The sequence below is a fragment of the Glandiceps talaboti genome, chromosome 14 (genome assembly GCF_964340395.1).
Source record: "Glandiceps talaboti chromosome 14, keGlaTala1.1, whole genome shotgun sequence".
In the NCBI taxonomy this organism is placed as follows: Eukaryota; Metazoa; Hemichordata; class Enteropneusta; family Spengelidae; genus Glandiceps; species Glandiceps talaboti.
The window spans coordinates 15,897,811-15,911,688 of NC_135562.1; the positions used below are offsets into that span (position 1 = coordinate 15,897,811).

General features: G+C 38.5%; 1 protein-coding gene across 1 annotated transcript in view; it reads left to right on the forward strand.

The window, feature by feature from the left end:
• LOC144445969 (uncharacterized) overlaps positions 1–13,878 on the forward strand; it is a 32,822-nt gene that overhangs the window by 11,456 nt on the left and 7,488 nt on the right. Inside the window, exon 4 of the mRNA XM_078135622.1 lies at positions 546–1,127. Coding sequence (XP_077991748.1) covers positions 546–1,127 — 582 coding nt within the window. The remainder of the gene's footprint in view (positions 1–545; positions 1,128–13,878) is intronic.

The following is a 13,878-nucleotide window of genomic DNA, read 5'->3' on the forward strand; positions in this document are numbered from 1 at the left end:
TAAAGTTGGCATCAGATTCAGATTCAGGTAGTGTCATATTGAGCGTCAGGTAACCTCAGATCCGAATACACCCGACGGCAGTGAAGCAGAATCCTTCCATGTAGTCTCAACGGTATTATTTCAGGTTTGAGTCGGCCAGGTGTCTTCGGATCTGAGGCCATCTGACGCTCAATATAACGTTCATAAGATAACGCTACCTGAATGTGAATCTGAATCTGACGCCAATTTTATACTCATTCAATCGATTAATTACTCAAATTGGTCATTAATATTCATCGGATTATTACCAAAACCTAATCAGTTCTTGCCATTACCCTACGGAACATGTCTATGAAATTCGTTTGAATTGATGCAGCCGTTTTTCCAGAAATGGTGATACAGACAGACACATAGACTTCATCGCTATTATATAAACTTCCTTACGGAAGTTAACGAGGCATTTTTCTCACAGCAAGTTTTATCCACAGCAAGTGAAGTCCCTGAAAGATATAGTTGGAGCATGTTTTGATATAGTTTTTGTCTTTCTGTATTCATATTCTTAATAGGTGTCAAGTTCTATAATGAAGTTGGTCATGTGGTCATGTGCAAAAATGGACGTCCATACATCGAAAAGATCAAGAAAATTTCCAGAACTATGAACGTCAAGACACAAGAGTTGGATTATTCAAGTCTTTCAATAAAATACCCATATCTATCATGCCAACTGCATGATGTAGGTATACTTCAGAGTGTAGGTGCTGGTTACATAAATCCTAGATCACAACTTAGAGCACAACAGACTGCTGCATATCTACAAGGGTGTGACATCGTTGATGATGTAGTCGACCAGGTGACTGAAACTAACCAATCAGATAGTTCCAGATGCATGAAAGTGACAACAGCCAAAGGTCAAGTCATCTTTGCCAGGAGAGTGCTTCTAACAACTGGAGCTTTCACAGGATTCAGAGATCTCCTTCCTCAGGGAAAAGAATTGGATGTAGAGTTATCAGGAGCAACATTGTTATATGCTGAAGTGAGTGATGAAGATGCAGTTAAACTGAGAGATATGCCGTGTTTCACATATAAAGGAAATAACACTGGAAATACATTTGATTATTACATAATGCCACCTATTAAGTATCCAAATGGTAAGCTATATTTTATTCATAAACTTCTTCATTATGTAGTTTTATGAATTATTGGCAGATTGATGATTATTTAAATAATACTAACTGTTACTTTTTAAGTTAGCAGTGAAAATGTGTAAATAATTAAATAAGGAACATTCTAAGAGGTACATTTGTACATTTTGAATTAGCTGTTGGAATACACTAGTAGAAAAAATAGTACAGTTTACGACACTTTCCGTACTATAGTTCAGATTGAGTTCAATTCTGTACTTTTATGCTGATGAGGTGGACGTTTCTGTACTTTCCCATTAGCGCCTGTCTAATCGGATTATACTCGATCTGAAAAATAGTTCAGATTGCGAGTCGGAAGTGATTTGAATACATTTGCATTTAGTTCAGAATATATTCATGAGTTCACCCCCATAACCGGGCAGTAAACAAATGAATATTCAAATCTACCGTGCTTGCAATCAATCCGTACATAAACGCTATACGTGTAGCTAGTGTATTCGATACATATGTATGTATATAAGCAGGCTTATGATATGAACTACATGGTTAGGACGTACGTAGATTGTAATATCACAGGGCTCATTTTGAAATAAATGTTCGTAGTACGCCTTTTCATTATGCACTACATACCGCCACCACTAAACGTGTTTCACATTTCTACGCGTTTGATGCATAGTAATACAGATTTAGATGACATGACAATCGTTTCCAATAATAGTTTAAAATTGGGCCACAAATATTGCTAGTGTATGGAGCTTCTTAACAAACCTGACCGGCCAATAGCGTCAACAAACTCACAGTAGAGACGTGCTGACAGATTTGAGTCTGTGGACATTATTTCTAGCTAAGTAAAATTGAGTGACTATTGGGAATATTATATGGCATCCATGTCGTCCATGTCGTCTATAGTTTCTGACTGACCGTGTTATGTACAACGTAACGCTGAACGAAATACGGTCCATCAGGAATTAACTAGACTAACCTCTATGGGAATAGTATTCTTGTCCATGTGTCGTTTATAGAACAATTAAGTGTTAGGGTGTGATCTTCACAGTAATAAACAAGCCTTTAGAAGAACAACAGGTATTCACGCCTCAAATATCTTGGGCATCATCCAAATTACGATCATGAGCACCAAAGTAAAGGAAATACTTAATGACGTTCGGCATGCAGAACCCCCCCCCCCCGGGCCCGTACCTATGGGTACATGCCCGGCATCCATGTAACTGTTATATCACTCTACGTGACGATTCTGAGGGCCCTCATCTCTTATTCTCTTGTTTTATTTCAATTATACTCATAACTCCTGTTTTTATAGTATAACTGTACAATTGGCTTCGATCAGTGCATTCCAGATTTTCATGAGTCATGAGTGCACATTGCACAGATATCTGCAGAATACTTAAAAGGATTATGGGTAATGTATGCATATGCGGGAAAAACAAACTGCTGTAAGGAGCATAGTCTCGCTGCCAGACTCGAGACTATCGTCCCTAATCTGTTTACCGAGCGGCGCAGCCGCGAGAATAGAGGGGGACTGGTCCCGCTCTTCTCGCGGCTGCGCCGCTCGGTAAACAGATTAGGGACGATAGTCTCGAGTCTGGCAGCGAGACTATAAGGAGCACTGACTTTGCCCTCATATCTTCATCCCATTTTGCACTGAAGAAGTTTCACATGGCTCTCATATTTCATATATACTCTTTCTAAATATATGGTGATGCAACATGAGTAAAAATAACTGGGGTTAACTAAGTTTGGTAGTCAATATAGCAGGTTTACCATCAAACTGACGCAAAATTTGTTTCAAATTTGTCTAGTAAAAACCGTTGGCCCAGTTGTCGATTAGGCCATAGACCCTACACCAGGTGTAGGGTCTATGATTAGGCTTACAAGTTACACAAAGCATGATAAGACGCTGTGAATGGTGCAAATAAACAACGTGCGAAATGCCAAATACCAAATGCAAACAATACAAGCGAACAAAAGGGCCTGTATGCACTCTAATAGCCCGATATTTTGCCTAAAATCAGGCTCACATGTGCGAACGGTGTGTTTTTGACGTACCTAGTAGGCAGTGATGTAGATAATAGCCGGTTACCGGTCACAACGCCCAGCTATAACTTATAAGTATAACAGTTGTGGGACCGGCTTACGAAAGTACTCAAACCTGACGATCATTGAACAAATTCTAAGGTTGGAAAATTAAATATGAGTTGCCCGGGAGTTCTAATAGCAAGTAAAATACCCAAAGTGTAAACAAAAAGATAAATTAATTCATAATTATTTGGAAAACATTAGACGATTACGCAGTAAAACAAGACTGGCCACGCTATCGCTAGCGAAAGCCTTCGAACTAGTTTCATAACGACCGGACGTTGAAGGAAGCGCGAAGCGAAGTGTGAGGTCAATGTGACGTCTCATGATGATGTATGATGCATCAACATGACGTTTACGTAGAGTTGCACTAAATGTTTTCTAAACTTCAGTGGAAAGAATTTTTGTCGATCAGACACTGACTATGTTTAAATTCTTAAAACATCTGAGAAAACTGAAGAGGGGAAGCAAAATGTGACACTGACAGACAAGCCAGACGTACGGCACATGTACAGAAGGCGAGGCACACCCTCTGATGCAAACTGGACAATTATCGTGCGTGTCACGTATAAGGCATCAGATGTAATACATGTAGCTAACCAAATATTCTTGTACTGCAGTCTTTCTTGTAACAGGTATTGGAAATTGTCAGAAACCTGATGATTTTATGACTGAATAAGTTTCGATACGGAGACGAGAGAGAGAGAGAGAGAGAGAGAGAGAGAGAGAGAGAGAGAGAGAGAGAGAGAGAGAGAGAGAGAGAGAGAGAGAGAGAGAGAGAGAGAGAGAGAGAGAGAGAGAGAGAGAGCGGAGACCAAACTAGAGTCGGTACTCACCCCACCACGACATATGCATTTTTGTGATTTTGAAACGATAAAGAATGTTAATATGGATATTGGGACGATTGGAAATCGGACGATGTGAATCGTAATCGAATATCTCAGACCATCCACAATATATGTCGTGTTGACTTAGGCGATCCCAGAAACCATTCTTAGTTTACCCCTTTCACATATATTATCAACCATGCTAATGTTTTGAAACAAATCTCGATTAACAGGTAATTTAGCGCTTGAAAGATGGCGACGTCCATACCCCCCCCGGCTGCACATATTTTAATATGCAATTATACATTACCCCCTCCCCATACACGTCAGAGAAGTACAGTATGGTACACTATATGACACACTGTAAGCTAACAGTGGAAATCAACTTCAGTGTCCATACATATCAGACATAGAGATTTCTTTACAAATGGATGTGGGCTCATTGGGCTGTAACCTGTACTTGGAAAAACTTAACCAGCAGAGTTTTCTTTTTGAATCCTATGTCTTGACAGAAACGGCACCCCCCTTCGATAACTAGTGGGGAGGGTGTGTCCCCCTCCCACAGTAGGCAATTGTTTGAAAAATAAGGACATGTAGGAGGCCATTTAGCGGCATAATATTTCAAACCATACACATTATTGGAAGCCATAAAGTACTTGAAAATTGTCTTCAATACCCAAATTGTACTCTCATTAAATTATTTTACAACTGTATTACCTACGCTTTAACTAATACATAGATATTTTGGCAGACACACACATTCGTTTGGCCATTGGCTGCCTAATAATTAAATGTGTGGTAGGTAAATGAAGTGAACAATTTTGCAAAGTACAAGGTAAACGATTGCTCCTGTGGTTTGAATGTCTCCACACAGAGAGATAGAGCAAGAGAGAAGGAGACATACGGCGACGAGAGAGAGAGAGAGAGAGAGAGAGAGAGAGAGAGAGAGAGAGAGAGAGAGAGAGAGAGAGAGAGAGAGAGAGAGAGAGAGAGAGAGAGAGAGAGAGAGAGAGAGAGAGAGAGAGAGAGAGAGAGAGAGAGAGAGAGAGAGAGAGAGAGAGGCATACACTTATACAAATGTAAATTTACTTGGTAAACAACTGCTCCTGAGGTTTAATTTTGGTTCAAATCATGAGCAGAATATTCGGGGGCCCTTTCAGACCATCACAATTGTCATGCCCCCCTCCCTTTGAACCTCAATTTTGTTCATGCCCCCCCCCCCCCGTAAATTCTGACTCCAGCATAATTTCAAGTTTATTCCGAGCTCGGTATTACAGGCATTCGACTAGAGTCTTTATACCTCAAAGATATACAACAGTCCATTTCTGTACAAGGCATATCAGAAACCAAACATTTGCAGTGTGGAGTGTCACAAAACCCTGTGCTTGGTCCACTCTTACACGCGTATGCTGTCTATACACATCACCACTTGGAAAGCTAATCCGACATCAAAATCTCAATATGCAACAACATGCAGACGACAACCAGATTTACCAATATATTTCCCCAATCACATACGTCAACTACAGTAACTAAGATGGAAACTGTTGCACATGATATTAAACGACCCAAAATAAGCTAGTTTAATGATGGCAAAACCGAGGTCCTCCTTATCACGTCTCAGTTCAACAGGCTTCCTCGTCTCATGAACCACATCAACATGGGATCGTCTTCTGTGCAGTTAGTGGATTCAGCATGTACCATTTGTGTAACAATTGATGACCGTTATAACCTCAAGAAGCACATCTCGTTGACATGTAGATCAGTTCTTTTTCACCCCCGAACAATAGGTCGCATCATTGACAGTGGAGGGGGCCCCTCCACTGTCTATGGAAACTGTTGCACATGATATTAAACGACCCAAAATAAGCTAGTTTAATGATGGCAAAACCGAGGTCCTCCTTATCACGTCTCAGTTCAACAGGCTTCCTCGTCTCATGAACCACATCAACATGGGATCGTCTTCTGTGCAGTTAGTGGATTCAGCATGTACCATTTGTGTAACAATTGATGACCGTTATAACCTCAAGAAGCACATCTCGTTGACATGTAGATCAGTTCTTTTTCACCCCCGAACAATAGGTCGCATCATTGACAGTGGAGGGGGCCCCTCCACTGTCTATGGTCGCATACGCCAGTATCTTACAAACGGAGTTTGTCAGAACCTTGGTCATGCACTTATATCATCGATACCTGACTACTGAATGGCCCTTCTGTATGGGCTGCCAGCTAAAAACATTGTCCCTCTTGAACATGCCCAAAATACAGCAGCTAGGATTGTGTCAGGTACAAAGAAAACAGATGACGTCACATCGGTTCTTTCAATAACACAGTTTAGTTAGAAATCACACTGGCGTCAAGTGCAGTTACATAATATACCAGTAGGTAGGGCCTACATGTACATGTAGTCTCAGGTCACTACATTGTGGTCTGAGATGTAGTTTACACCACTATGACCTAAGAACTTGAACCAGGGCTGAGGAGAAGTGGTCTGAGGTTAAAGTTTTGCAGCTCTCGTTCAGCAATCTCAAAACATTTCAGCCTACTTCCCGTAATGAACACTTGTCAAGCATTTTTGTAGCTCCCATACTCAAAGACTACATATATGTTTATATACGACTCAAAATATAACACTGAAATTTACTTTGAACACGTTCAGTTTCAGTAGACCTATTAAAACCCAAAATCTCCACTGTATAATTTAATATCGGTAATAGTTTACAGTCAAAAACTTTTAAATTTAGTTTTGACTAGGAGGTCCCCAAGTTTTGCAAGTTGACTCATGACCGCAATCATTGCTTTACTCGCTTGAGCTGCAAGCGCTAAATACCATAGACCACTGCTTGACATAATCACGCCTAGATATTCATAAAAAGCGAACAACGTCGAGTTTATGACCACCAATAACCACTTTTCAATTTTCTTAAGAATTTCATCTCTTAGTAAATACAATAATTTTAGTTTTGACATACATGTAATTTACTTTCAAAAGACAATGTTAGAAACCCCTACCCCATTGATTCCTGTGGGAACATGCCTTTCGTGAAGAAAAAATGGTTACATAACATGTCTACAAGAATTGTTGGAGAATGTCTATGTAGAATGCCACACTGATCCCATATCCACACCTTGAGTTTTATTTTTATTGTTCTTCAATGATCTCCTTCAAAGTAATAGTCTGGATGCCAATATGGTTTCTAACTAAACCACGTCTAGCCAAAAGCCCCTCAAATAGCACAAAAAGTTGTTCACCCAATCAGTGAAACCTAAATGTTTTGGTGATGTAAACAGTATATAAGTAGCATCATGGGCTGACAAATATACCACATTTGAACATTACTGTCCCAATAAACACTAACTTTATGAGGGACTGTGTTATTGGTTAGAGTTTTGTGATTTATTAACAAAGACATGATGTTAATGACTGTGTGGGTGGCTGTAAATGAATTTTAAATTGCATCTCATGCATTTCAAGACTTCTAGAGTAACGACTCTGACTATACTTTGAGTGGAGGTATAAATGGTAATGATACAGTATAGGAACTAGACTATCAAAGTAATTACCTTGTCCAAAAGACTACAGTCGGATATTAATCTCACCATTAATGCCTGAATTTATGTCTATCAAGGTGGATCTGATAAGATCATGGAAATCGAGAAACTTTCATCACTTTGGACTTGAGCATTGAATACATTTGTGAAGTACTCAGACCATGATTCATGGTTTTTTTTTAGAGATTAATTCCACTAGATCGTCCACTAAATCGTCCACGAAAACAAATACATTCTATCATTCCACCATGTCACTCAACAACGCGCATCGAATTCTATCACTTGAATTTCCGTTATTTAGTCGTCTGAAGATCGTAACGGCCTCCGTACCATAACTTGTGTACTTTGTGTAAATACAGCTCTACTTCTCAGTATTGAGCACTTTTCCTTCAGTTTATGACTTACCTCTTATATATATATATATATATATATATATATATATATATATATATATATATATATATATATATATATATATATATATATATATATATATATATATATATATATATTACCATTGCTCGGTTGACGGCAACGCGGTCAAAGATATCGGGTTCTTTGCACAATACACGTGTATATAGAAATGATGTCCCTTAAATTTCCCCTCTTTTCATTCTTGCTCTTTTCAACTACAATATAGATTTTGATAATTTCCATAGGTCTCACGAGATATACTCTTCAATGAAAAACAAGTTCGTGTCGGAGTTTGACACGAGAATAGTCTGTGCTTGGAGTAATTATACTGTCAGTATAATTTCTCAAAGGTATGTGTTATCGTGGAAGTTTAAACATTATTTATACTTTAATGGTGTTATAGATTTTGACCCAAGCTATGCATGCCACGGTCACAAGCTATATTGCGTCAGATCGATTTGCCAAACAAGTTTGCCAGAATTAACGCATCCCATCAAACCATGGACCCTCCACAAAGGTGGAGTGTCTATGGTCAAACAAATGACAGGTCGCAGAAACTATGGTCATGGAAGTATGAACGTCGTTTATACTTGTACGCCGTGACATACAATGAGCGCAGTGCCATGATTGACCGGATTATTCAGTGTCGACAATCCCAGTTAATATAATCCCAAAGGCAAACTTGTTTTATTTACCACCTTGCCAAGCAACACAGGGTGGTGGCGAGGCGAAGTTGTAATGTACTGTCGCTTTGATATTCACGATTTTGGAAAGGAAATAGATAACATCGGGTTAGATCTTGAGAGTAAATAAGAAGAAAAGAAGAGTTAATTTGAAATCAGTGATAAACGAGTTGTCTATTTTTAAGAAACTAAATATAAGGAAAGCTATGGGTCCTGATAACATATGTGGTAGGTTACTGAATGTCTATGCATCGCAGTTAGCTAGTGTTTCCAGTAGATTGTTCAATTGGTCGTACAATGATCATACGATATCAACCATTTGGAAAACATCTACCATCTGTCCGGTCCCTAAAAACTTCCAAGGCATCGTCCTGTAGCACTGACTTCCATTGTGATGAAATGCTTCGAGCGTATTTTACTTTGTCAAAACCCACAAAAACATTCACACCTTGACCCATACCAATTTACATATTAAAGTAATAGAGGTACTGATAATGCAACTCTCACATTACTTCACGATGCGTATACACATCTTGAAAAACCAAGTTCATTTGTAAGACTATTGGTTATTGATTTTTCATCAGTCGTTAACAGAAGTCAACCAAACATGATGGCTCATAAACTTAGTTATTTAAACGTTAACCCCAAACTCATCCTCTGGATAATGGATTTTCTTGTCAACCTTTCCCAGTTTGTTCGCTACCAAAAATTAAGTTCAGCCTTCCATTCAACATTTAGGGGTGCCTCACAGAGCACGATACTATCACACAAACTATTTACACTTTACACAAATGACTGCTCATCAGGTACCGATACAAATCCACTTATCAAATATTCTGATAACTCTGCATTAGTTGACCTGTCAAATTCTGACCGTACTTATTTCGATGAAGTTGATAGGTTTGTTACTTGGTGTAAAGAAAACTACTTGGACGAAAGGTCGACTTTAGGAAGAACCCTAAAGTAGTGCCCGACCTTTTTATTGACAATGTTAAAGTTGAACAGGTGACTAATATATATATATATATATATATATATATATATATATATATATATATATATATAGGAACAGTCTTGGATAATAAATCAAATGTTAAGGCCAACACAGATTTCATTAACAAGAAATGTCAATCTAGAGTTTACTGTCTACAACAATTGAGGGGCCTAACATTTTGTAAATGCCAAGGTATTACAGACATTCTATCGGAGTTTTGAGTCGGTTTAACATTTTCTTTTTTGTGCTGGTTTGGTAGTCTAGGGACTAGCTACAAGAGTGTCTTGAACAAAATTGTAAATGTGTTTAGTAAAGTATTGAGTGAAAAGTAGACTAATTTGAATGAAATGTTTACATCTCGTGTACAAAACAAAGCTGGGAAAATGGTAAATGACAAAGGCCACATTATGTCCCAACACTTTGAACTCCTGCCATCAGGGAGACGATTTCGTGTCCCTAAATTCAGAACAGTCAGAACCAAATCAAGTTTTGTGCCCACTTCAACTAAATTTTAAACCAAACTAAATAATTCTATTTCAAAGACATCTGCTCTGCATTCCAGATTGGAAGAACCGCGTTTTTTTATTGTCTTTTTTAAGTTGATGACCATTTCTGGCAAGACTTCACTCACAATTTTCTCGATTTTACTGATTTTTCTTCTTTATTAAAAAGGTTTAGGGTCGGCACCGGATTTCTAGAATGGAAGCGTTTGGGGAGTTATGTGTGATTTATTTGTTGAGAAAGGTTCAAAGACAATAAATATCGCCATAAGGTGGCACTTGCCGTTCCAGTGAGGAACGACTAGTGCCACCACGGTAGTACTCGACAATTCGATGGACCACGGCCAAGTCCGCCATTCACAATTTTCAAATCACTTGAAATAAAGCAATCTGGCAAAACTCGCCCATGTGCATTTACAATCTTGTCGCAACTAATTCTAGTGTAAAACCATAGACCCTCCACCCTGTCTATGGTAAAACCTAGTCGCATTCATAACTTTCATCGAGGGTAAGGTAATTTTAGTCATCAACTTCTATAAAGTCCAAAATGAAACGATAAAACATGTACATTTTGGAAATTATCCCATGTATAATGCCAGATTATAAAGTGACAAAGAGTGGTTCATCTGAGTGGATAGCTTAACCTCTTGACGATTTATAAACAATGGGAAATAGGCAGCTATCTTGATGTTCATTTTAACCTATTTTCCCGGAGAATATTTTCAGAACTGGTATCCAAATTACCAAGATCACGTTTTTCATATTTACTGATATGCCGCTTTAGTTATGGCCGGTTTTGTGGGATGTTTTGCGTGCACAATGTAAACCACAGACAAGGCATGTAAACTTCTACTTGCAAACCCGTCTATTTCAGGCTTGGCCTCTTACCACTCTTGGAGGAATTGTACTGACTCCTCCAAGACCACGTCTGACACAGTGGCCTGAAACCCATAGTCTATCGCGAGTATATTGTCTACCCTTCAAGAGACACACATTCTCTGCCAGTCACCCTTTTAAAAATACGCTTGTTAAACGTCTGCTCCTGGAGTTAAATTTGGTTCAACTCATGAGCAAAATATTTGTACGTGACTCCGGGCCCCTTTCAGACAATCCGAATTTTCACGCACGTCCCAATTCGTTTTTTTCCCGTGACAACAATTTTTCTCCTGAGCCTCCCCCTACCCTAATCTAGTTCCTGACGACCGTATTCCAATTTTACACTACATCTTTACATATTACGTATAGTCAATGTCATTACTCTCGTTGCCGATGTGTTGGCAATTATATACATGTATATATATAATATCCATAATCACAACATATTTCCTGCTCAAAGAAGAACTGTTTCAGCTTATTCCATTTCGATATAAACAGACAGAGAGTCCAGGGATAAAATACCCATGTACTACTCCTTATATTACTGGCTAGGTAATGTCAACCGTAAAATAATCCAAGCACCAGCGTCCCTAAAATCCGTGAAACAGTGTCGATATTACAGTATTTTGCTGACACTTATTACTTTCTGTAACTGGTCTATATTTGTGATATCATGGTAAATATGCTTGGAATTTATGGCCTAACAAACCAGACATTACGTAGATTTGAATATTGAAGAAAATCAAAAACAAAAACAAGGCCATGGCCATGGCCGGTCAGGTACTGATATTAGTACTTTAGACATCAGTGGGGGTCACACTTGGTCATTGAAACTATATTGACCGACCAAAATTCTAAACATCACGGATAAATAATTTCATATCGAAATGTATGTACGGAGATTCAGGTTTTTAGACCACGTGGCTTTGACATGACATCATCAGCTAAATTTGCAATACGAAAGTAACGTAAAACATGGATGTATCTAGTAGGGAGCAAAGTCCGCATGTCTGTATGGATGTTTGAAGATTTACTATCGGTATATGGGAGGCATAGAGGGAAATATTTGAATAGCGTTATTTAACGTTACATAATTCATAACTGACTACTAAACTACCGTCAAGAGGATTGTTTTTGCTTCCATTTATCTGTATTAATTTTTTTTAAAGGCAGTGATGGTGACTGCCAATGCCGGTAGTGAAAATATGGCCCGCACATTCTGAAGATTTTTGTATCATACAAGTTCAATGTTGTAGCTGAGAATGTGATTTATATTTATAACTCAGTAGAATGGGTACCGGTACTGATGCGAGGGATGTGAACCAACCTTTGTGTTGCGTGCTTTTTAATATCACCGTGTGTGTGTGTGTTGTTTGTTTGTTTGTTTGTTTGTTTGTAATGTAGATTCGTCGTTGATATACTGCTACTAGATCAGACCGTGGGTTATACTTCCATGATCAGAACATGACCAGACACAACTCTCCACGGCACCATTTTGGTTTTACAACTTTGATTACTTTGTTTTGAATAGCTTTTGTCAAGTTCTTGACTTTCCTGATATGACAATAAAGCAAGGGCGGTGAAATATTATTATAGTAGTCCTTCAAAAAACAAGACAATTTTGAAACTTTTAGTGGAAAATGTTAGTGAAGACACAGTTTACCCGCATAAATTAACTAACAAAAGACAAAAGAAATGTACACATGGTTCATTTTCTAGGTGTCGACCTCATGAATATGCACCAAGATTTAGAACCGAGTCAGCTTTAAATGCGTTCACACCTCCAAATCTGGTCTGGACAATATTGCCTGGGCTTAGTCACCCTTTTATGCGGACTACAGAGCGGCCCTGGTGCGGACTATTTCTGCCACCTATTAATGCCTGAAAGTCAAGTGGCATATGCTGAGGTTGTGTACAACCAGCAACCCATAACATTTTAGCAATCTACAGTTCTACCTCAGTATGGCTATTAGCCATGCTAGGTAGTTACTATAATGATTAATATAATGGTTGTCTTGGTAAAAGTTGTCGACCCCCCCCCCCAAAAAAAAAAAAGAAGAAAAAAAAAAGAAAAAAAGAAAAAAAAAGATCAACAAAACATTCTATGATATTGAAAGCGCTCCTGGCATGTAATTCCATAGAACAGTTTCCTGTAGGGAATGGCAGCGATTTCATTCAAACTCAAAGACAGAGATGTTGCTAACCAACGTGAACAGCCATAAAAAATTGTATGTGAATGAGTATGACTCTGAGATCCCGCTAACGGTTTCATTGTTGTCGGTCTAACCAGAGACACTGGAGAACTTCACTGTCTATGATCTAATCGTATTGCTCAGTGTGAAAACCGTGCAAAGCGTTACTATTTTGGCGTTGTATTTTCGCACATTTTTGGTTCACAAGGGTCCAATAATTTAAGCTTGAGTTAGGAAATAGGCCTATTAAAAAAATTGTGTTGTTCCGATTAGGCAAAATAAATAAATAGGTGGGGTAGGTAGATTTATTTTTATTCATGTGCGAGTGTCTAATTCTGGTTTTCCATTTTTTCCAAATGATCTCTGTGTTATTGGCTTCTTTCCATTAGATGTACAACCATTACAGATTGGAGGAACAGTTTTATATTGTCTTTTTAAGTTGATGTCAGTTTCTGCATCCACTATGTCTCGTGAGACTTCACAATTGTTGCGATTTTGTTAGTTTTTCAAGAACACGTAAAAAAAAAGTTAAGGGTCGGCAGTGAAAAACTAGGTGGGTCGGGTAACAGAAACCAAACAGTTATTTTTTAGGCCTAAGGCATAACGTAGCATATAAATCTACCCA